The 25546-nt window shown below is 48.5% G+C and overlaps 1 protein-coding gene across 6 annotated transcripts in view; it reads right to left on the bottom strand.

Moving 5' to 3' along the window:
• The window catches only part of KDM5B (lysine demethylase 5B), an 897967-nt gene that overhangs the window by 168854 nt on the left and 703567 nt on the right, over positions 1 to 25546 (bottom strand). For all 6 annotated transcript variants that reach the window (XM_085600396.1, XM_085600377.1, XM_085600387.1 and 3 more), the window contains 2 exons: positions 15797 to 15958; positions 3833 to 4318 (listed from right to left, as the gene is read on the bottom strand). In XM_085600396.1, coding sequence (XP_085456522.1) covers positions 3833 to 4318; positions 15797 to 15958 — 648 coding nt within the window. The remainder of the gene's footprint in view (positions 1 to 3832; positions 4319 to 15796; positions 15959 to 25546) is intronic.

The following is a 25546-nucleotide window of genomic DNA, read 5'->3' as shown; positions in this document are numbered from 1 at the left end:
AAGTGCAGTGTTGCCATCAAGAGTATATGGTGCTGGGAGTTTGTCATTACGAACTCCACAGCACTAATGGCTACACTGAAAACTGAGACGTTTGGTATCAAACTTCTCAGTACATTAAACCCACACTGATGCCAGAGTGGGATTTAATGAAAAATGCACACAAAGGGCATCTTAGAGATGCCCCCTGAAAACTAACCTACCACTAGTGCCCAGGCTGCGTGGCTGCTTTCACCTGCCACCACCAGACATGTTTCTGGACCCCTGGGTTGAGAGCCTGCTGCTCTCTGGGGCCTGAAACAATGCACATCCTGGGACGAGGTGCCAAGCCTCCTCCCCTAGGATGGACAGGGTTCACGTAGGGGGAAGCTTCAAAGGCTTGCCGCCTTTGTGAGCTTTCTGAGGCCACTTGCTGCTCTCAGCAACCGCTCCCCACTGGTTCTGACCCCCACTTTGGGCGGGAGAACCAGCGGGAAAAACAAGTAAGGAAGAGAGGTGTGCCCACCTCTGCCAACTCCACCCCTCAGGAGGGGGAAGCGAGGTAAAGCAGAACTCTCAGTCCAAGCCATCTTGAAGATGAGGACTCCGCCAACCAGGGACAGGCTCATGCCCCCCTCCCACTGGTGGGTGGCATACTAGGGGGTGTACCCACTCCAGGGAAGGGACCCAATGGTCCTACCTTTTACCTACCTGTAATGCCCCATAATCTAGTATTTAGGGGCTCCCGAGAACCTTGCTTCCTCATACAAGAAGAAACTAGAAGAAGGACCAAACAGCCGTGCAGCAGCGAACAAGAGGAAGACACCCACTGATCTGGCCCCAGCCTTACTGGCCTGGCTCCACCTCAAACATGCTCCTGCGAAATCCCGGTGTGACTTGCAGCCAGCAACCTCGAAAACCCCAGAGGACCTGCCTGCCTTCTACCTCAAAGACTTTATTGCCAGTGAACACTGGATTTGTTCATCTGCAACATCTGGCCTTGGCTGGAAACCGCAAATCCGCACCACTCTGCACCCGCCGTCCACGGGCCGAGCTCAAGTGGGCAAACACCAAGAGGAGGTCCCCCGGCAATCCTGACCCGAGATTCGGCGACCACTGACCTGCCTCAAGCCTCCAGCCGACGCCTGCAGCCTAAATCCCAACTGCGACAGAAGCTGGTAAGAAGATCCAACCTCAAAACGTACCCCTGAACCCGACGCCCCATGGCCTTGTGTGCCCAAACCAACAGTGCCTAACCAACCCCTAATTTTCCAACTTACCTCTCGAAGTGTTGGTCACACCCAGAAGACCTTCGTCCCCAAGCCTGCAGTGTCTTTGCAAACCGGAGGTTCCCCATTGAAAACAGGGTGCCAGACGTCAAAACAGCACCCTGCACCCGGCCGCCCTAGTGTCGCTGAGGGTGCACCTTTGCTGCTACTTTGTTTCCCCATTTGCCCTGAGCTAAAGTCTAGGAGCTTTGTTGCCACAACTAAGAGGCCTGCTTGCCAGCAGCCACCAACCGGAGGCCCCTTATCTTCCATTGGATAACATTGGGACTGCACTCGGCCACCTTAGTGCCACTGAGGGTGTAATGAGAGTGCATCCTTGACCCTGGGGGACCCCCGAGTCTACCCCAGAACCTCGACTCCCACTACCAAATACTTACCTCAAAACCGATAACACTATTTTCCTTCATAGGATAACATTGACTGTTTTTTGTGAACGTTTTTAAGTGTGGAGTTTGACAAACTAAAGGAATTCTCTAAAAATTGTACTGTTTAACAAAAACGATTTTTCTTACCTGTTTTCAGGAAATCTCCCAGAGTAGTATCTAGGCATACTACTCTGTGTAAGCCTAGTAATCTCAATAGTTACTTACCTGCTATTTTACTAAAAAGCCTATTCAAGTCTATGTATTGCATTTACAAAGTATTGCATTTCTCTGCATCCATACTGTAAATCAAACCAAAGTGCATATACAATTATCATTCAAACTGTATTTCAATTGCATTACTACTGTAAAGTATGTATTGCTTACCTGTGCCAGGCTTGCTTGGTTCTAGAAAATAAAATAACTAAAAGAATATTTTTATACAAAAACAATTGGTCTGAAGTTCAGTCTGAATGTGTGAAATTCATTTGCAGACTAGGTGTGTACAACAAATGCTTAACACTGTCCTCTGATACTGCCTTACTGCTCGACCACACTCCCACAAATAGAGAGTGAGGTGCTATCTAACTTTACCTCTGCCTACCTTTGGGGGTTCCACAGGACTCTGGGCACACTATACCTCACTTTGGTATAGTATATACAGAGCCAGCTTCCTACAGCGCCGCAATGTCTCTCTCAGATCACTTGTTTTTAGATGCTCTGGGTGCTACAGGCTCCAAGAACCACATCAACTGCCCTTGCTGGTATTCTACCATTGAGTACTCTTGGTCACACAAGTGATTCACAAGCTCCTCGTTGGTCTCAAAGTTTTTGTCTGCCTTGCTCATGTACTCATGCCATTCTGGACCAAAAGCCAGGTACATAGTCCACTTTGTCTTGCTTGGGATGTTTGAGGGGTCCCTCTCAAGCTTCTTTCACCCAACTCAAGGGACCTCCGGCGGGTTGTCCAAAGAGTAGCTGACCTCAAAGTTGTCTTCTTGATGGTCAGGTGAGAGGAATAAATTACAGACTGAGTGTTGGTAGATATGGGGGTATTTTGAGTGGCAATTCAGACAAAAATAGAACACAGTATGTTCCATCAACATCTCATTTTTGGGCAGAACAGAATGTTCGGAAAGAGACCCAATTCGATGTTGCCCAGAGGCCGCTAAGGCAAAGCCATAGATTCGACACAAGGGATTGTTTCAGAGCTCAAGATGGAAGAAAATCTACATGATCGAGACAATATTGTCGTTTAGATGAACTAACGATGAACCAAAGGGAACCCAAGATTAGCTCGAACCGGAGCACGAGAGAATACATCCGAACCCGTTGGGTGAAAAAACAATTTAACAAGGGAGTCGATGTACATGCGCAGTCTCACCGAGAGGCGGAGTCGAACATCCTCGTGACTCAAAATCATTCTTCGAAGAATAACTTGGAATCATCCGAGCCCAAAACTAGAGTGCAGACTTACACACAGCATGTGTATCTACAGCCACACATGCCTCAAACAAAATGTGCTGCATGTCTCTAAAGACGTCGAGCTAAGCGGTTTTAAAAGAGGGAAAAAAACCTAAATAGTTTAAGCTCAGTGCTCAAGAATCCAGTCAGCAGCAGCTGAAAAGACGGCAAAAATTTATTAAAATGAACTGGCTTATCTGCCATCTAAAGGGCATGATAGGAAACTGGTGGTAGGCTTTTCCTTATCAATGCAGCAGTAGTTTTCCAAGCCTTTCAGGCGTTAGCCTATTGCTATCTTGTAGCACATTTCTTTTTTTTTTTTAAACCACTTTCTAGTGGCTGTTATTTCTAGTGACTATTTTTCTGCATTTAAAATTGTTTTCTTTTTTTAAAGTAATTGGCCAATATAGCCTTTTACATGCAGTTTTAAATTTTAAAATAAAAGCTAATGATACATTTGTATAACTTTTTTACCATGTGGGGGCCATACTATTCTGTTCATTTAACTAATGATGAAGATCCCATGGAGGAGAACTTTGGGTTTCGAAGTAGAATGCCATCTGCCAAAAGCCCTTTAACGACTTGCCTGGTGTAGTAAGTTATATACAAATGCAATAGAACATGCAAGTGGGCTTTAGTGCACACTTAGATCCGATTACTGCTACTTACCATAGGAGCTAATGCAACTAAAGAAACTGGACAGGTGACACTGATTAAAATGCAAACAAGGACTGTTCTTACCCTGTTCGTCTCTGGGAGCTGCCCTGCTGTAGCTTGCCATCTGTTGTACAACTGTCCTGTGCCACATCTGTCCAGTGACAGTGCAATGTTCCCTGAAGTCAGCATGTGTTGTGCTCTGTGCTGCCAGTTCACAGTGCGCTCGATCATGAAGCGCAGAGCATCCCCCTCAGGGAGTCGCACACGGATGCGCTGCAGGGAAGCGAGCAAAGGCAGAATCTTTTCTAAAGGTGGCTTCTGCGATCTATGACACTGAGGACACAGCCATACTCTCTGTCCCTGCTGCATACTGGGCAAGGTAACACAATGCGTGTGGAATGAGCCCCTGCAGAGTTCACATTGTATCATAGGAGAAGCTGGAGCTTCTTGACAAATGCACACTCGCCAATCCAAGTCCTCCTCACTGGACAGCAACTTCTGTTCATTTAGTGTTCTTAGAGCATGTAAGGCTTCCATCTCCCTGAGACGAGCTTCTCCCAAGGTGGCCATCTGAGAATTAGAAAAAACAATGCATTACATAGTAAACTTGCACATGCAACATGTAAATCCGCTATAGAAAATGTAAATCAAATGCAAAAAGTATAAAGTGTCTACTTGTCTGCTTACTATGAGGGCACCACAAGTCTAAGTCTCTGCAATTAGACAACACAGTAAAGATCCCTCTAGCACAAACTGAGGAGCATGCACGCAGCACACATAAGCATTCTAGTGTCAACTCACTAGGGCAATGCAACAAAATTGGAACTTTGCACCGTGAAGCATAAACAGTAGCCACCCACTTTGGTGTCTTCTCATGAAATTCAATTGCTTAAAGACGCAAATATCTATTTTGTAAGTGTGTGTGGATCCAGTTTTATCTCAGACTCTACTATGCAGGCGTTTCTTCGCGTCATTAGGCAGGATTTAGTGGACGGTAGCCTCTGTGACTGCTGTAGTTTAAAACGGTTATAGGACCAAACGAACAAGCTACTTACCTTCGGTAACGCTTTTTCTGGTGGATACAGTATCTGCCTGTTGTGAGAAAGTGCCATCTTTCTTGCTTCGTGTGCCCCACTTTTTGCTGAATGTACTTTGACAGAGTGTGCCCTTGACTCCTGCCAATCAGGTGCCCAGGGCCTATGTTCCTTCCCTAAAACGGCAAACACTGGCCACATGTCAGCCCCTGGTAAATGGTACCGTAGGTACCCAGGGCCTTGCGACCAGGGAAGGCCTCTAAGGGCTGCAGCACTTATTGTGCAACCCTTAGAGGCCCTGTACTCTAACACAAACACACTGCCCTTGCAGGCTGAGTGTCTGGGTACAAGACAAAACAGCGATTCGACATGGCACACATCCCTGTGCGCCATGCCCACAACCTACACTGCCCTGGCATACATCAGCCACCCCTCTAGCTGGGTGCCCTATGCCAGTGGTGTGGGCACAGGAGCATGAGCCCTGTGCCACTACAGTACCCAGGTCCATTCCTGGGCACTGTAAGTGCAGTGCTGCCATTTAAGAGTATACAGTGCTGAGAGCTCGTCAAACACGAACTCCACAGCACCATGATGGCAACACTGGAGACTGAGAAGTTTGGTATCAAACTTGTCAGCACATTAAACCCGCACTGATGCCAGTGTGGGATTTAATGCACAAAGCACTACAGAGGGCATCTTCGAGATGCCCCCTGAAACCTAACCTGCAATCCACGTCTTGTCTGAGAGGCTGCCTAGGCTGCCACACAGCAGACATGTTGCTGGACCCCTGGGTGGAGAGCTCCCGCTCTCCTGGGCCTGCAACAATGCACATCCTGGGCGAGGTGCTAGGTCTCCTCCCGCAGGATGGGCAAGGGGGAAGCTTCAAAGGCATGCCGCCTTTGTAAGCTTCTCCAGGCCACTTGCTTTACTCAGTAACTGGCCCCCACCGGTTCTGACCCCCACTCTGGCGGGAAGACTGGCCGGAAACCCCAAGTAAGCACAGGGGATGTGCCAGCCTCTGCCAACCCCACCCCTCAGGTGGGGGAGGCGAGGTGAAGCACATCTCCGGGCTCTCTCCATCTTGAAGATGGGAAGCCCTGCCCAATCAGGACTAGGCTACTGCCCCCCTCCCACAGGATAGGGGGTGTACCCATCCCAGGGCAGGGACCCATTGGTCCCTGCCCTTTACCTACCTGTAACGCCCCTAAATCTAGTATTTAGGGGCACCCTGAACCTTCCTTCCTTAGATTCCAGATTAGCAAAGAAGAACAAGAAGAAAGAAGACCTGCCGTGCAGATGCTAAGAAGAGGAAGACACCAACTTTGGCTCCAGCCCTACTGGCCTGTCAACCCTCGAACCTGCTCCTGCTAAATCCCAGCACCTCCTGTGGCCAGCAACCTCACAAACCCCGGAGGAACCTGGCTACCTTGTGACTCTGAGCATCTGGGACTCCCATTAGCAGTGGCTCTGCTCAAATCAAGTTTCTAACCCCTGGCATCAGCACGGAACCGCAAACCCTGCACACTCTGCACCCACCAAGCCTGGCCTGTGCCGGAGAGGACAAAGACCCCGAGGACATCCCCCCGGCGACTGTGACGCTCCTGATGACGCCTACAGCCTCAGAACCAGGGACCCCACCCAACCACCATCAACAGATGGTAAGATTTCCTGACATCAAATGGCACCCCTGCACCCACCGCCCTGCGGCCCCCTGTGCCCGATTCCTGGGTACCTACCTATCCTCCAACTACCCAACTTACCTCTCGAAGCGGTGGTGGCACCCGAAGAATCTTTGTCCCCGAGCTTGCAGCCTTTGTTCGTCCTTGAGCTTTCTCATTGAAATCCATTGAGCGCCCAAAGGCTCAAAAGCACCCTGCACCCAGCCGCCCGAGTGGCCCTGGCAGTGCAACTTCTACTCCTACCTACTTCCCCATTTGCCCTGAGAAAGTGACCAGGAGCCCAGCTCCCACAGCCGCGTGGCCTGCTCGTCAGCAGCCACCAACCAAGGCCCCCCCCTGCCTCCCATAGGATACCATTGGGCCTAACTCACTCTGCACCCAGCCGCCCCAGTGCCGCTGAGGGTGTAACAACTGTACCAACCTGACCCTGGGAGACCCCAGAGTCTGTGCCCAGAACCTTAACTCTGCCAGTCGAGTACTTACCCATAAGCCGATAACTCACTTTTCTTCAATAGGGTAACATTGACTAGTTTCTTCTGAAATTTCTTCTGTGTGTGGAGTTTCTAAAACTTAAAAACTTCACCTAAAATCAACTGAGTAACAAAAACGGAAATACTCACCTGCTATTAGGAGAGATCCCAGTGCTGGATCTTGGTGCCCAGCACTGACCATGAAAAGTACTCACAATCGTACTTACCACTAACCCAATTTTCTTCCATAGGAAATCGTTGACTGTTTTTCTGTGAAATTTCTTCTAAGTGTCGATTTTTGCAAACTACAAATATTCTTTAAAAATACCAACTGTGAAAACGTAATTACTTACCTGTTTTAGATAGAGGTCCCAGTACTGAGCCTAGGAGCCCAGCCCTGGATTACAAAAGTAACGAGAACATACTTTACGCGTAACTTGAATTTTCTTCCATAGGGAACCATTGACTGTTTTTCTATGAAATTTCTTCTAAGTGTCGATTTTGCAAACTTATAAATATTCCTTAAAAATCGCCTGTATAACTTAAACGCAGTTTCTCAACTGCTTACAGGTGATACACTAGTGCTGGATCTAGGATCCAAAACTGACCTAGAAAAAGTAACCATAACCCCACTTACCTGCTAAGTGAATATCTTTCCATAGGATAACATTGGTAATTTGATTAGCAAAAGTTTTTAAGTTTCAACTTTTAAAATAGCAAAATATTGCTTAAAAATTACAACAGTAACTAAAACGAATTTACTCACTTGTTTCCAAGAACTGTCCCAGGACTGAATCTAGGATCCAGTCCTGGAGTTAGAAAAGTAATCCTGAAAGTAATCAATTTCAAATAACTTAAAATTCAAATTGAGCTCAATGTATTATTGTGTTTGAAATTGTGTTGCCTATTGCAACCAAACTAACTATAATCTGCAAAAGTCAATTGCCTATTGCAAAGTATTTAACTAAAGCATCTTCTTCTGAGAAAGTATATTTTGATACCTATTGTTGGTTCTAAAATAAAAACAACCATTTCTTTTTCATATAAACCATTGGCCTAGAGTTCAGTTATTGAGTGTGTGAGACCATTTGCTGGCTGAGTGTGTACAACAAATGCTTTACACTGTCCTCTGATACTGCCTTACTGCTCGACCAAGCTACCACTTTAGAGAGTAAGGTTATATCTAACTTTAACCTCTGCCAAACCTCTGGAGACTGTGGACTCTGTACACACTGTACCTATTTGGGAACAGTATATACAGAGCCACTTTCTCACAGAGCCCGCATATGCCATCTGGCATGTTGCACCAGTAGGATGCAGGAGGCCATCAGGCCCAGGAGCCGGAGGGTCATCCTGACTGAAACCCGGGATAGAGGCTGAAAGATCGGAATCAGAGCCTGAATATCCCGGACTCGTTGTTCGGGAGGAAAAACCCGAAACTGCGTCGAATCCAGAACTGCTCCGATGAAGGGGAGCTTCTGAGAGGGACTCAGGAGTGACTTTGGCACGTTGATGGAGAACCCCAGCAAATGCAGGAGGTCGGCCGTAGTCTGGAGGTGGGAGACGACTGTCTGGGGCGAACCGGCCTTCAACAACCAGTCGTCGAGGTAGGGGAAGACTGACACCCCTGACCTGCACAGATGAGCTGCGACCACCGCCATCACTTTGGTGAACACCCGAGGGGTGCTGGTAAGGCCGAAGGGGAGCACAGCAAATTGAAAATGCTCGTGGCCTACCGTGAACCGCAGGTAACGCCGGTGGGCTGGCAGGACGGGTATGTGAAAATATGCATCCTGCAAGTCCAACGCTACCATGCAGTCTCCAGGGTCGAGGGCAGCCAAGACCTGAGCCAGAGGAAACATCTTGAACTTCTCCTTCCGGAGGAAGCGATGGACGTTCCTGAGGTCCAAGATGGGGCGCAGGCCCCCTTTGTCCTTCTTGGGGACCAGAAAGTAGTGGGAACAACAACGTCGCCAAGGCTGGAGAGTCACCAAGTGTTCCCCTGACATGCGGTGGGACTGAGGTGGCATGGCTGGAGGGGTGGACTGAAAGGGAAGGGAGTAACCCTTGCAGATGATCTGCAACACTGTAAGAAAGTGGGTTTCTGTTGCAGTAACCCCCCCCTTTTTTGCCTAATAGCTGATGCACTTATCCTTGTTGTGCCCTGGGCTCCTGCCTATCAGGTGCCCAGGGCCTGTGTTCCTTCCCTAAAAAACTGTCTAACAGCCAAAACCCAAATTGGCAAACCCTGGCCACATGTCAGCCCCTGGTAAATGGTACCCTAGGTACCCAGGGCCTTGTGACCAGGGAAGGCCTGTAAGGGCTGCAGCACTCATTGTCCCACCCTTAGAGGCCCTGTACCCTAACACACATACACACTGCTCTTGCAGGCTGAGTGTCTGGATACAAGACAAAACAGAGAGTCGACATGGCACACATCCCTGTGTGCCATGCCCACAACCTACACTGCCCTGGCATATATCAGCCACCCCTCTAGCTGGGTGCCCTATGCCAGTGGTGTGGGCACAGAGGCAGGAGCCCTGTGCCCCTACAGTACCCAGGTCCATTCCTGGGTCCTGTAAGTGCAGTGCTGCCAGCTAAGAGTATATGGTGCTGGGAGCTTGTCAAACACGAACTCCACAGCACCATAATGGCAGCACTGAAGACTGAGAAGTTTGGTATCAAACTGCTCAGCACATTAAATCCACACTGATGCCAGTGTGTGATTTAATGTACAAAACACCACAGAGGGCATCTTAGAGAAGCCCCCTGAAACCCAAACCTACAATCCACGTCTGTTCTGAGGCTGCCACACAGCAGACATGTTTCTGGACCCCTGGGTAGGAGAGCCCCTGTTCTCCTAGGTCTGCAACAATGCACATCCTGGGCGAGGTGCTAAATCTCCTCCCCCAGGATAGGCAGGGGGAAGCTTCAAAGGCATGCCACCTCTGTGAGCTTCCCCAGGCCACTGCAACCCCCCACTCTGGCGGGAAGCTTGGCCGGAAACCCCAGATAAGGACAGGGGATGTGCCAGCCTGCCAACCCCACCCCTCAGGTGGGGGAGGCGAGGTGAAGCACATCTCCGGGCTCTCGCCACCTTGAAGATGGGAAGCCCTGCCCAATCAGGACTAGGCTCCTGCCCCCCTCCCACAGGAGAGAGGCAGGATAGGGGGTGTACCCACCCCTGGACAGGAACCCATTGGCCCCTGCCCTTCACCTAACTGTAACGCCCCTAAATCTAGTATTTAGGGGCACCCTGAACCTTCCTTCCCCAGATTCCAGATTCCAATCTACAAAGAAGAGCAAGAAGAAAGAAGACCTGCCCTGCAGCTGCTAAAAAGAGGAAGACACCAACTGCTTTGGCCCCAGCCCTACCGGCCTGTCGACCCTCGAACCTGCTCCTGCTCCAACCCGGCATCTCTTGTGGCCAGCAACCTCACAAACCCCGGAGGACCTGGCTACCTCTTGGCTCTAAGCCCATGGGACTCCCATGAGTAGAGGCTCTACTCAAAACCTATCTCTAATCCCTGGCAGCAGCCCGGCACCGCGAACCCAGCACACTCTGCACCAGCCAAGCCTGGTCAGTGCCGGAGTGAACAAAGACACTGAGGACGACCCCACGGCGACTGTGACCCCGAGTCCGGCACCCAAGGACCTCCCTCGACACTGCTGAAGTAGCCTGCAGCCTCAGAACAAGGTGCCCCCCCAACCGCGATCAACAGAGGGTAAGATTTCCCGACACCAAAAGGCACTCCTGCACGCGGCGCCCCACGGCCCGTGTGCCCAATCCCGGGGTACCTACCTATCCTCCAACTACCCAACTAACCTCTCAAAGTGGTGGTGGTGGCACCTGAAGAGTCCTCGTCCCCGAGCTTGCAGTCTTTTTCTAAACCGGAGATTTCCCATTGAAATCAATTGAGCGCCCGAAGGCTCAAAAGCACTCTGCACCCAGAGTGGCCCTGGCAGTGAAAACTCTACACCTACCTACTTCCCCACTTGCCCCGAGTAAGTGACCAGGAGCCCAGCTCCCACAGCCGCGTGGCTTGCCCGTCAGCAGCCACCAACCAAGGCCCCCCTATCCCTCATAGGATAACATTGGGCCTAACTCTCTCTGCACCTGGCCGCCCTAGAGCCGCTGAGGGTGAACCAACTGTACCTACCTGACCCTGGGGGACCCCTGAGTCTATGCCCAGAACCTCAACTCTGCCAGTCGAGTACTTACCCTTAAACCGCAAACTCTATTTAACTCATAGGGTAACATTGACTGGCTTTTCCTGAAATTTCTTCTAAGTGTGGACTTTTCAAATCTTAAAAAATTCACCAAAAATCAGCCGAGTAACGAAAACGAAATTACTCACCTGCTCTTAGGTGAGCTCCCAGAGCTGGATCTTGGTGCCCAGCACTGACTCTGAAAAAGACTTACAACTGTACTTACTCTTAACTCAATTTTCTTCCATAGGAAACCATTGACTGTTTTTCTGTGAAATTTCTTCTAAGTGTCGATTTCTGCAATCTTTAAATATTCCTCAAAAATCGTATAATATCTGAAAACGTAATTACTTACCTGTTTTGGATAAAGGTCCCAGTACTGAGTCTAGGTACCCAGTACTGGATTACAAAAGTAACGAGAACATACTGTACCTGCAACTTGAATTTTCTTCCATAGGGAATCCGTGACTGTTTTCTATGAAATATTTTTTAAGTGTCAACTTTTAAAATAGCTAAATATTGTTTAAAAATCATTACAGTAATTAAGTCGACTTTCATCACTTGATTCTGAGTATTGACCCAGGACTGAACCTAGGATCCAGTCCTGGAATTCCAAAAGTAATCCTAAAAGTAATCTGAGGCAAATAACATGAAACTTCCATTGAACTCAATGTATTATTGTGTTTAAAATAGTGTTGCCTATTGCAACCACTTGTAACTGTTTACAAAAGTCAATTACATCTTGCAAAAGTATTTATATAAAGCATCTCATTCTGAGAAAGTATATTTTAATTCCAATTGTTGGTTCTAAAATAAAACAAGCATATATTTTTTATATATAAACCATTGGCCTAGAGTTCAGTTATTGAGTGTGTGAGACCATTTGCTGACTGAGTGTGTACAACAAATGCTTTACACTGTCCTCTGATACTGCCTTACTGCTCGACCAAGCTACCACTTTAGAGAGTAAGGTTATATCTAACTTTAGCCTCTGTCAAACCCTTGGGGACTGTGGACTCTGTACACCCTGTACCTCTTTGGGAACAGTATATACAGAGCCACTTTCTCACAAACACCCACTTGTCTGATGGCGGATCCTGACACTCACTGGCATGGGGTACTCCACAAAGCTCGGATTAGGAAGGTTTGGAGGTAGAAGCAGCGGGGGCGGAGGTGGACTGGCACCCACGCTGATTTCCAGACCCACCCCTGCAGAAGCGGCGTCCGCGGCCGCGCTGCGACTGGTCTGCACAGGCTTGCTGAAGGAACGCGCCTGGGCTCCGCTGCCGTTGCCACGAAAGGAACGAAAACCAGGAGTGGCTGGGCTTTTCGTAGAAAGACCTAAGGACTTGGCCATAGCCTACGAGTCCTTAAAACGGTCCAGCGCACTGTCGGACTTATCGCCAAACAGGCAGATGCCATCAAAGGGCATGTCCATGAGTGAGCTTTGTACATCTGGCGATAACCCGGTAGATCTCAACCAGGCGTGGCGACGAAGCGCCACAGTCGTAGCAACGGCTCTACCCAGTGAGTCCGTGGTGTCCAAACCACACCGAATGGTGAACCTAGCCGCATCATTACCCTCGGCAACAGCTTGAGACAGCACAGCTTGGGCCTCTTCAGGACACTGAAGCAACACCTGTGCAACGGCATCCCACACCGCGTGAGAATAGCGGCCCAAGAGGCATGCGGCGTTCACTGACTGCAGCCCTAAGCTGGCCGAAGGGAACAACCGCTTGCCGAACTGCTCCAGCTTCTTAAGAGTCCTTATCCGGCAGAGCCGTGGGAAAGGCGCTCTGGGACGTCGAAGCTTGGATGACCAAGCTCTCGGTCGTAGGATGAGTGGCCAGAAAGTCAGGGTCACCCGGCGCCGGGCGATGACGCCTGGCGACATTCTTATCCACTGGGGGCCCTGTGGCTGGCCGTGACCAGGTGCCCAGCAAGACATCAGTGAGGGTGCCGTTAAATGGCAGCAGGGGCTCCGACGAAATGGACGCCGTCTAGAGCACCTCAGTGAGGAGATTCGTTTTCAGGGCCACCATAGGTAGATCAAGGTGGAGGACCTCAGCGGCCTGACGAAGCACCATCATGTACGAGGCGCCCTCCATGGTAGGCGGAGGAGAGGCAAACCCCGGGTCAGAGGAGAGATCGAGGCCGCCGGTCTCCTCTAACTAGTCCGCCCAGTCCTGCATGGAGTCATACTGACGAGCAAGCAGGTCCTCGGACCCCTCCCAGTCATCCTCCGCCGCAGGAGGAGGGACACACTGTGGCGGCAGGGACTGGGGAAGGAACAAACGGCGCTGGGAACGGCGCCGGACAGGCCGAACCGGCGCCGTGTCCCAGTGTGGATCCCAAGTAGGGACAAAAGTGTCCGAGAACCTGGGCAGGGGCGGGACAAATGGTACCCACTGCGGTGCCGGAGGCGGAGCTGGCAGCAAGGGACCTTGTGGTGCCGTGGCCGGAGCTAGCGGTGCAGGATCAAGCGGCGCCGGCGCCAGAGCCACCGGCGCCGACGGCCCAACAGGATCCGGACACGGGACCATGGGGCCTGAGGGCGCGCCGGCGGTAGCCCGAGGCCTAAACAGGCGATCCAAGGTGGCAATAAATTCTTGCACCTGAGCGGGAGTCGCTGACGGACCAGGGTAAGGTGGGTAGGCCGCGGGACTCCCAGGCTCCGAAGGAGACACAGTCGCAGAACCCCCTGTCCCCCTCGTCCGCATACAGGGATCGACAGGGGGACATCGGAGAGCGACAACGCTTCTTCGACTTCTTTTTGTGTCGTCTCTTACCCGAATCCGAGGGTGAAGACTTGCAGCCCGAGGAGTAATGATGGTGGCCCCGCGAGCGTTCCCTGGAGCGGCCCCTGGACCGCGAACGGCGTGGGGACGAGTGCCGGACTTCAAACAGCTTCCGGCGCCGCTCCCTCAAGGCCTTCGGGGCCATGGCCAAACAGTCCATGCAGGCCTGGGAGTCGTCGTCGCTCTCCAGGCAGTAGAGAGACATTGCGGGGGTCCGCCACAGACATATTGCACCGGCAGGCCCTACAAGACTTAAAACCAGGCATCCCTATGACACCAACTCAAACTTACAGGAGACAAAAAGTGTCAAAAAGATAGTCAAAAAGCGACTAAGGTACGTTCTCTAACTGGATCTGCGCTTACTGGCGCGGAAAAAGGAAGAACTGACGTCAGCGCACATGGGTGGCACCTAAGTAGTCTCCGTGACGTCATCTCGGCGCATACGACGCCAGCAACGGACGCGGAGCCGCACAACGCCACCTACTGACGCGCAGGGGTACTACTAACGAAAAAACTTTCCGGATCCAGTTTGACACCTGGGGTAGTCTAAGGTAAGGAATCTATCACTAACGTGTCTCTTTCAGATGAAGAAGTTACTCCAACAGACTTTCCTACATTTCATTCTCTGAGATAGCAAAGGTGTGAAAGAGGGGTGTGTTTCGCTTTAATCATAAGAGGTCTGGCCAAAATTTTAAATGGCAGACTTTAGGGTGGACCCATGGAGCCCAAGGAGAAAGAGCATAGCCAAACCTCTCTGGAACACTCTCGAAAAGATAGGACTCAGTACACTGAGTTGAATCAGCCATTCAGTGTTGGAAACAGCAGTTGTGAGGGACTACGAGTTGAGACCACTTACAATCATTATAGAGTCGCCAATATTAAGTAAAGTGCTCACTCACATGTCAGACAGTTGATAGAATTTAAGACGACACAAAGACAAAGACTGCAGTTAAAGAACCCCGCTCTTGTCTCGACCTGCCTTCATTTGAATCTTGGGAAAGTAGTATCTTCCTAAAGCATTAAATCTCATCTAGGAATTCCTCTTGCTGTGAAGATAACATTTCATAGAGATGGGGAAAAGTAAAGTCCCAGAAACAGAATCAGTGTGACGTCATGAGAAAGCCAGGCAACTCCACCTGACACTCAACCTTTGACTGTGGTCCTAAAAGAAATTGGGGCAAGTCTTGTTCCACACCTGTGGCCTTCTGTCCAAACAAAGGAATGGTCCCTGAAGCTTAAAGATATTTCAAACTTCAGAGATGGGGGTTTAAAAGGCCAGCAAGAACAATTTTTTTTAAACCACTTGACTAGGGCCCATTGTCTGTTTCAAAGACGCCAAAGATGAATTAATTATTAAATACTAGGGGCTATGTTTTAAACACACAACCAGGGCACTAATGCCGTAAATCATTTTCTCCAAAAATGCAATACATTAATTTAGTTTTGGGTTATAATAATCTAGGATTGTCTTTCTTTCATGGCAATTAGTTTGGAAATTGTACTGCGTGAATGTTTTTTAGTACTTGTGTTCATACACCATATGCGCTTTCTCTGAGGAAAGTCATGCTGCTTGTGCCAAGCTACAAAGGGTAAGATTTGAAAGCCTTATTTTTAAGCAGTAACTTCATTTTAGAAATTGGGAGCTCAGCCATAGCAAACAAGACTAAAGAATCTCAGCCCCATACTTTCACAATCGATTATCCTACAAGTTTCTTTTCCTAAACAAAGCAGTAACAAACTTTATTAAAAGTCTTCTGGAAATATTTGCCAATGGGCTCGCCTAAGGCTTGCAAGACTAGGGGGCTTCCAAAAAAAAAAAAAAAAAAAATTATGTTACAGCGCAGAATAGAATACATACAGCTGCTGCAGTGTCCTTGCTTTCAGATAGCGCACTTTCTAAATCAGCCAAGCTCTCCAACTTGGCAAATACTTTCTTTCCACTCAGTCCTGGTGGTTCCTTCAGTTTCTTCTGTTTCCTTTTAAGTGCCACAACGCCAACATCACATCTGGGGCAAAGCACCTACGTGACAAAGCAAATAACAGAAAGTTCTTCAGTGAAGGTACAGCTCAAAATTATATTTAGTTTGTATAATATAATACAATACAATAAAATACAGAATACAAGAACAAAATACTGTTATAATGCCATCCACTGGTTAAGGTTAATTTTTCCATGTGTCTGAAACTATCTTTTGAGAAGTGTGTAATGTCATTTGAAAGTTTATTTATTCGTTTCCTAGAAGAAACCAGGTAGCTCAGATAAATGGAGTTAATTATTACTGTGTTAAAAGAAACTGTGAGCAAACCCCTTGAGAAAAACACAAGCAATGAATAATAAGCCACACATCTTTTGAACTCGTATCGGATCATAATCCAAATGATTACGAAGCTCCATCTGCTTATAATGAGTTAAACAACAAAAACTGTAAAGACAAGTGAGCATCAAATCCAGCATACTCTGGAACCACTAATCATAAACGTCTCCTGGGGACCTGTACGTGGAAGATGGTCTCTATGATAACCGGGCAGGTCTCAACTGCCCTCAGAATCTTTGCCTAGGCTGGTTAATATGTAGTTCCAAAGTTAACTGCACATCTCAAGGAGAGCTGTAGATTCGTTTACACCTAGGTGATGGAGAAAGAGTGCGTTACTTACCTGTAACTGCAGTTATCCAGTATTGGTATCTTTCATAGATTCACATGCCTGAATCATTCCCCGTCGTCGGGATGGGAGTCCCCAGTACATAAATAAATTAATGTTCCATTAGACATATATAGTAATAGGCCAAGGGTTTCACATTAGTAACAACTCCATGTCCTTTTGTAAAAAGGACCAAACTCTAGAGAAGAGCCAATCAGCTATCACTACCCTCTGGAACCCACTTGGAAAAGAGCTCTAGGTCCCTCAGATTTTCGGAAGCACAGTGCTAAGAAGGTGTATCACTGAGAGAACTAGGTGAGCCCTTCCAGGTGAGGCGGGTGGGTTGCATGTGAATCTATGAAAGATACCAAAACTGGATAACTGCAGTTACAGGTAAGTAACGCATTCCTTATTCAGTATTCGGGTATCTTTCATAGATTCACATGCCTGAATCAGAGTAGTAAGCAATGATAAGCACATTTCGGATGGTACAGCATATAAAAATTCATCAGATAATAACATATCAATGTAAAACATAGAAAGTACCAAAGGTCAATCAAAGAAACCATTATGGAACACAATATAGAAATGTGCGTATAAAAGAAAGGATGGTGGGATGAAAAAAGGGCTCACCTCTAGCGAAATAGATGTCGCAACACCGCCTGTACCACCGCAGCATCCTTCAAGATTTCCGTATCCAAGCAGTAATGCTTGGTAAATGTATGCGGCGTCTTCCATTTTGCCGCTCTGCAAATGTCTGTGATAGGGACACCCGCAAAGAGTACCATGGAAGTAGACATCGCTCTAGTGGAATGGGCTCGAACCGTGTAACGCAAGGGGTGGCCCGCTTGCTGATGACAAAAAGTAATAGCTCCAGAGATCCAACGAGAGATACTTTGTTTAGTCAGTGGAAGACCTTTCCTAAGTCGACTGTAAGCCACAAAGAGTTGTTTGGATTTGCGGAACGATTTTGTCCTGTGAAGATAGAATTTAAGGCAGCGTCTAAGGTCTAGAGAGTGTAGAGTTCTTTCTGCCGCCGTTTGAGGTCCATAAGGTCCATAAGACTATAGGTTCATTGAGGTGAAAGTCTGACAGGACTTTGGGCACGAACTTAGGATTAGTCCGCAGTATGACCCTGTCATGTTTGAACTGAAGAAAAGGGTCTTGAACTGAGAATGCATGGAGCTCACTTACACGCCTGGCAGAGGTAAGGGCTAGAAGGAGTGCTGTCTTCCAAGAAAGATACTCTTGCAAATCAGGAGCCAAGCCGACAACTTGAGAGATGCTGGATCCGGATGTAGGACTTGCTCCCGGTTCATTGTGAGGAGAGTGGGAAACGGTTTCAAAGAGATCGGCGGCTCCAGAGAGAGAAGATGGAGCTCCGTGAACCAATGCTGACGCGGCCACGCCGGAGCTATTAGGATTAGCGTGCAGGGTTCTGTCTTCATTTTCCTGAGGACCCTGGGAATCAGGGTAATCGGTGGAAAAGCGTATGCAAAGACGTTGAATCACGCAATCGAAAATGCATTCCCTAGAGATCCTCGTTGGGGATGCCACCTTGCGTAATTTTGGCATTTGGCGTTCTGTTTGGTAGCAAATAGGTCCAGGAGAGGAGTACCCCATTGGGAGAATATGCGGTTGATAGTCCGCTGGTTCAACTCCCATTCGTGGCATGTTTTTTTTTGCCTGCTTAGAGAATCAGCCAGTACGTTGTCTGTACCTGGAACATATTCCGCTTGAAGGGAAATGTTGTGATGGAGTAACCAGTTCCAGATCTTTTGAGATTCGTGAGATAGTGTCAGGGAACTAGTCCCTCCCTGCTTGGTCAGGTAGTGCATCGTCGTAGTATTGTCCGTCCGGACAGGCACTAGAGAACCTTTGATCCTGGGAAGGAACGCCAGGAGAGCCAGATAGACAGCTTGTAGCTCGAGGAGGTTTATGTGAAGCTTTCGTTCGGCAGGAGACCACTTCCCGCTGATTCGAAGTTTCTGGAGGAAAGGTCCCCAACCCTCCAGGGACGCATCTGTTGTGATGACCTGTGGAGAAGCCTGGAGCAAGAAAGGCAGACCTTGCGAAAGATTCCGTGGACGAGTCCACCACTGCAGAGCAGTGACCATCTGAGGGGTCACTTGAATGACATCGTCGAAGGATCCTTCGGATTGAATCCATTGAGCCGGCAGTGCTTCCTGGAGAGGGCGCATGTGGAGGCGACAGTAAGGAACAAGCAGAATACAGGATGACATCATTCCAAGAAGGGATTTGAAGATGCATACCGAGAGAGACTTCATGGATTTTATGTGACTTGCCAAATGAAGAAGTTTGTTCTGTCACTCTTGTGATGGGAAAGCCTTAATTCTGGGTTGTGTCGAGAGTAGCACCCAGAAAGGTTATCTGCTGAGAAGGCTGGAGAACGGACTTATCCTGATTCAGAGTGAGTCCTAGGCGACTGAAAAGCTGCAGACAGGCGTCGGAAGACCTGGTCGCGCCGTCCAGAGAAGGAACCTTGACGAGCCAGTCGTCGATATAGGGAAAGACCTGATGGTGTTGCTGTCTGAGATATGCTACCACTGGAGAGAGGCATTTCGTAAAAATGCATGGAGCCGACTTGAGCCCAAAGGGCAGGACTCGGAACTGGTAATGTCTGCCTGCCACGGCGAACCTCAGGAATTTTTTGTGGTATCTGTGGATATGGATATGGAAATAGGCATCCTGAAGATCCAAAGACACCATGTAGTCGTTTGCGTTGAAAAGGTGCAGCACTTCTTGGATGGTAACCATGTGAAACTACTGTTTCTTTAAAAATTTGTTGAGACTTCTCAAGTCCAGGATTGGTCTCCATTTCTCCTCCTTTTTGCGCACCAGGAAAAAACGGGAGTAAAACCCTTTCCCCCGCTGACGAAGAGGAACACTTTCTATAGCTCCCTTCTGGAGCATGAGTGAAAGTTCCAGGAGCAACGGGTGGAGATTTTTGTGAAGCATAGGGTGAGGAGGGGTCTGGGGAGGAGTGTGAATAAACTCTAGTGAATGTCCAAACTGTATCATTTGAAGAACCCAGCGATCCGTTGTTATTTGTTTCCAATTGTTTAGGAAGTGGGAAACCCTTCCTCCAACTTTGAAGGGTGGAGAGGAGATGGGGATCGACGGTGGAGGAAAGTCATTGCCGCCGAGCAGCGTCCTTCTGTCCTCCTTTTCCTCGAAAGGAGGTTTTAGGGTAAGATGATTGCTGTTGTTGGTACTGTGGCCAATATTGTTGGTTGGAGGAGGAATAGGAAGGCCAATATTGTTGGTAACTTCCTCTGGTGGAAGATTGACCTCTACCCCTTGAGCCATGAAAAGGTTGCTTTTTTTTTAATTGAAGGTTACCCAAAGCCCTAGCTGTGTCAGTATCCTTTTTTATACCCTGAAGAGCCTCATCAATATGCGGGCCAAAGAGAAGCTGACCATCGTAGGGCATGTCCAGAATCTTTGTCTGGACTTCCGGCCGGAATAAAGTTGCCCTCAGCCAACCTTGGCGTCGTAGTACAGCAGCGCCAGCTAGTTGACGAAAACCAGTAGAGGCGATATCCACCGCACAATCGATCTCTGAAGCCGAACGTTCGCCCTCCAGCAAGATCTTCTTTGCTTCTTCCCTCGAGTCATCCGGCAAGGCTCCCAAGTATGGAGCAATGTCCGCCCACATCTGCCTGTTATAGCGCCCTAATAACGCTAAAGAATTTGACGCACGTACTGTCAATGCAGACATCGAAGAAAAACGTTTTCCAATATTATCAAGTCGTCTGCCTTCTTTGTCAGGAGGAGCAGACAGTGGGGCAGCAGGGTTTCTAGATTTTCTCTGAGCAGCCTGAGTGAGCTTTGGATGTCCGGTAAGGCAGGCTGGAGCAGTGTCCGGAGCTCTGTATTTTTTGTCCAGCTGAGGCAACACTGGAGGAATCGAAGATGGATTGTGCATTATTTTTACACCCTGATCCCAGATGTAGTCAATAATAGGGACTGATTGTACAGACTTTTTGAAAGGTTCTTTAAAGTCATAAAGGAAACAATCTTGTTGGTGAGAAGGCATAGGGATCTGGAAACGCTGTGCAGCTCTTTCCAAGACATTATGAAAACCCCCGATATCCTCCGGAGGTGAATCAGCTTGAGTAGGCACCGGAGACGCTGGACAAGGGATAACATAATCATCCCACTCATCATGAATCGATTGAGAATCATGGAGTTCTCCCTCCTCTTGTTGCTCGTCATCCTCATCATCTGTGGAAGTTGGAGGCGGTGGCATGACCAGCACAGACAGTGGAAGAAGAGGTGTAGGCTGCAGCCTTGACGGCGGAGAGACTGCCGGAACAGGAGACGTAGCAGAAGTAGGAAATCTCTGCTTGTAGTCAGAAATCAGAAATTGGAGGTCAGAAACCAAAGACGCGGGCGGACAAACCATGGGAGGTTGGGGAGGATGGCTGTCATCAGGATAATATGGCTGGTCTTCTGGTTCTTGTTCGTCATAGTCCGAACTCTCTTGGTACTTGACGTGAAGTTCGGAAGGACTTGTGGCAGCTCCGAAGATACCACCATCGTCTGAATCTTCCTCCTCTTCCAAAAGGTGAGTCGGAGGTAACTGCTGGACCCTGCTAGGAGAAGTCAGGGCAGGTGTCCATGTGCGTTTTGTGATTTTGAAATGGACATACGCATTCTCCACTTTGGACTCTGGCGTCATCGACGAGTCCGTCGTCTGTGTAGTCGTTGACAGTGAAGCACCAACTGGCACCACTGAAGAGAACGTCGACAAAGGTCCAGTCGACGGTGTCGTCGGCGGTGTTCTCGTCGACGGAGCCCTCGTCAACAGTGTCATCGACGGGGTCGTCTTCGTCGTCGACGGGATAGACTTCGAGGAAACACTCTTCGTCTACATTGAGCAGCGATCGACGATGACTTAATTTTTATCTTCGACGACACTGGTTTAGCAGCCGTCACCGAGGCAGAAGATGCCAAAGAGGTGGAGACGGTCGTCGTCGACGAAGTTATCCCCACAGCTGTAGACGGGGATTTTTTCACTGTCGACGAAGCCGTCGTCAACGAGGTGGAACCAGGCTTTTTAAAGGTATGAGGGACCTCCTGTGGAGAAACCTTTGATGGGAAAGCCTTAAGGGGAGCCTCTGAAGAGTTTGTGCGTCTTCTTTTGAGGGGGCTGCGACGAAGGTCCTGGAGAAGTAACTCTGGGCCTTTTCTGGGAGGATTTTGAAGATGTAGAGCAGCCTTCACTCTCCTCAGAAGACAGGACTTGGTCTTTATCCTTAAACCTCTGCAGCCAAATTAGAAGGCGTCCCTCCCGATCTTTAAGGGTCTTTGAAGAAAAGGTATGACATACCTTACAGTCCTTTGAGGAGTGGTCCGGGTAAAGACAATAGAGGCAGTTTTTGTGTTGGTCATCAAAATGAAGACTCTTTTTACCACAGGAAGCGCAGGGCTTAAAAAAGGCCTTTCTTAGGAGTATCTGCCGTGAAGAGAGTGAGAACTCCACACACAAGAAGAAATCCTGAAGAAAACATCAGTGGAAATCCAGAAATGAAGGAAAACTGAGCAGAGTTCAGGGGAGACTCCCTTAGCACGACATGCGGTAGAAAATCTGAGGGACTAGAGCTCCTTCCAGGTGGGTTCCAGAGGGTGGTGATAGCCGATTGGCTCTTCTCTAGAGTTTGGTCCTTTTTACAAAAGGACATGGAGTTGTTACTAATGTGAGGCCATTGGCCTATTACTATACATGTCTAATGGGACATTACTTTATTTATGTACCAGGGACTCCCATCCCGACGACGGGAATGATTCAGGCATGTGAAACTATGAAAGATACCCTACTACTGGATAACTGCAGTATTGGTTGATATACACAAATACTATATAGCAAAAGAACCAGGCATGCCAATTCTTCAACCATAAAGGATACATGTGCTTGTGTGAAGCACAATTGTAGGAAGCTGGCTCTGAATATACTATACCAAAGTGATAGTGTGCACAGAGTCCAGTTGAACCCAAAAGGTATGCAGAGGTAAAAGTAGATAGCACCTTACTCTCTTTGTGGTAGTATGGTCGGGCAGTAAGGCTGTATCGGAGGATAGTGTTAAGCATTTGTTGGACACACTCAATTAGCAGATGATTGTCACACACTCAAAGACTGAACTCAGACCAATGTTGTTTGTATAAAAATATTCTTTTAGTTATTTTATTTCCTAGAACCAAGCAAGCCTGGCACAGGTAAGTGATATGTACTTTGCAGTAATAATCAGTTTGCCAACAGTTTGTATTGCAGTTGTATATATGAAATGAAATGAAAAGTATAGCTTATATAGCGCAACTGTCAATCCTAACGGAGTCTCCTGGCGCTGTAGATAACTAAAGTCAGCTGTATCAGTTTGAAAGCTAAATCAGGGCCAGAAAGCTGGCGTCTGCTTTTCCAAAAATCCAAGTCTTTAGAGCCTTTCTAAACTGCTCTTCCTGTTCTGTCGCTCTAAGTTCCTTTGGCATGCAAGTCCAGGCCTTTGCCCCCAATACCGTTGCCGGTTTTCCTCCTTTGGTTGACAATTTGAAGCCAGAAACCTTAAGTAGATTTGCAGAGCTAGATCTAAGTGCCCTCGTTGTGATATATGGTTTGACTCTTGTAGAGAGGTATACAGGACCCAGGCGGCAAAATGCTCTGAACGTTGTCAATAGTAATTTAAACAAAATTCTTTTATGAATCGGGAGCCAGTGAAGGGTCTTCAGGGCGGCAGAGGCAGATGCACTATGAGGAAGCCCTAGGACCAATCTGGCTGCTGCGTGCTGTACCACTTGTAGTCTCCTCAGGGTAGCTTTATTAATCCCTGCCAGGAGGCTATTACAGTAGTCCAGCCGTGATAATATAAGAGCCACTGCTACTGTTTTCCTCACGACAAGCGGGATCAAATTAAATAATTTTTTCAAAGTTTTGATGAGACCAAAACAGGTCCCTGTTACCTTTAGGACATGCGGTTTAAAAGAAGGGGAAGAGTCAAACCATACTCCCAGATTTTTTGCAACCTCCACCGTTGATGGGGGGCTGCAGTATCATCTGGCCACCAATCCTTCGGTTGGAAAGAGTTGTTTTTTCCGATCGGAAGGATTTCTGTCTTATCAGTATTACAGCAGAGATGGTTATTTTTCATCCATTTGATGACTGCCGTAAAACAAGCTTTGAAATTTTCTTCAGCTCTCGTGGATTTCTCTTCCAGTGACAGAATAAGCTGGGTATCATCAGCATAAGATGTAATTTCGATCCCAAAAGTCGAGATCAACTTAATGAGTGGGGCTATATATATGTTAAATAAAAGAGGTCTAAGAGAAGCCCCCTGTGGGACACCTGTAGTAACGGTATGTTCCGACGTTAGAAAGGATCCCAAAAAAACAACCTGCTTTCTATTTGACAGAAAAGATGTAATCCATGCCAATGCGAAGTCATAAATGCCACAAGATCTCAGTCTGGCTAGCAGGATATTATGCGAAATGGTATCAAATGCGGCAGACAGATCTAAAAGAATCAAGACTGCCTTCCTGCCACTGTCCGTTATGAATTTCAGGGTGTCCGATATCTCGAGTAACGCTGATTCGGTCGAATGTTTTGAGCGGAATCCAGATTGACGGGGATGAAAGATCAGAGTGGACTCCGAAAAACTAGAGAGTTCTTTATAAACTATTCTCTCTGTGATCTTACCTAAAATTGGTAACAGGGATATAGGCCTATAATTGGATAAATTAGATGAGTCTACATTCTGTTTTTTTTAAGTGGCTTCACAACGGCAAATTTCCATTCATCCGGTACTATGCCGGTAGCTAGGGAGGAATTCACGATGTTGTTCATCACAGGATTCACAACATCGATAATATGATGTAAAAAAGTCGGGGGGGCATTGTGAGAAAGTGCCATCTTTCTTGCATGGTATGCCCCCACTTTTTGCTAAATTGCTGAATGTACTTCGATTGAGTGTACCCTGGGTTCCTGCCAATCAGGTGCCCAGGGCCTATGTTCCTTCCTTAAACCACACAAACTCCAAATTGGCAAACCCTAGCCACATGTCAGCCCCTAGTAAATGGTACCCTAGGTACCCAGGGCCTTGTGACCAGGGAAGGCCTCTAAGGGCTGCAGCACTCATTGTGCCACCCTCAGAGGCCCTGTACCCTTACACACACACACTGCCCTTGCAGGCTGAGTGTCTGGGTGCAGGACAAAACAAAGAGTCGACATGGCACACATCACTGTGTACCATGCCCATCACCTACACTGCCAAGGCATATGTCAGCCACCCCTCTAGCTGGGTGCATTACGCCTATGGTGTGGGCACAGGAGCAGGAGCCCTGTGCCCCTACAGTACCCGGGTCCATTCCTGGGCACTGTAAGTGCAGTGCTGTCATTTAAGAATACATGGTGCTGAGAGCTTGTCAAACACGAGCTCTACAGCACCATATTGGCAACACTGAAGCCTGGGAAGTTTGGTATCAAACTTCTCAGCACATTGAACCCACACTGATGCCAGTGTAGGATTTAATGTACTAAGCACCCCAGAGGGCATCTTAGAAGATGCCCCCTTACAGCTAACTTGCAATCCACGTCTGCGCTGAGGCTGCCCAGGCTGCCACACAGCAGACACGTTGCTGGACCCCTGGGTGGGAGAGCCCCTGCTCTCCCGGGCCTGCAACAATGCACATCCTGGGTGAGGTGAGAAATCTCCTCCCCCAGGATGAGCAAAGGGAAGCTTCAAAGGCATGCCGCCAGTTGGAGTTTCCCCAGGCCACTGCAACCCCCCACTCTGGCGGGAAGCTTGGCCGGAAACCCCATACAAGGACAGGGGATGTGCCAGCCTGCCCACCCCACCCCTCAGGTGGGGGAGGCGAGGTGAAGCACATCTCCGGGCTCTCGCCATCTTGAAGATGGGAGGCCCTACCCTATCAGGATTAGGCAACTGCCCCCCTC

The sequence above is a fragment of the Triturus cristatus genome, chromosome 1_2 (assembly GCF_964204655.1).
Source record: "Triturus cristatus chromosome 1_2, aTriCri1.1, whole genome shotgun sequence".
NCBI classification, from domain to species: domain Eukaryota; kingdom Metazoa; phylum Chordata; class Amphibia; order Caudata; family Salamandridae; genus Triturus; species Triturus cristatus.
This window is presented reverse-complemented; position numbering and strand designations above follow the sequence as displayed.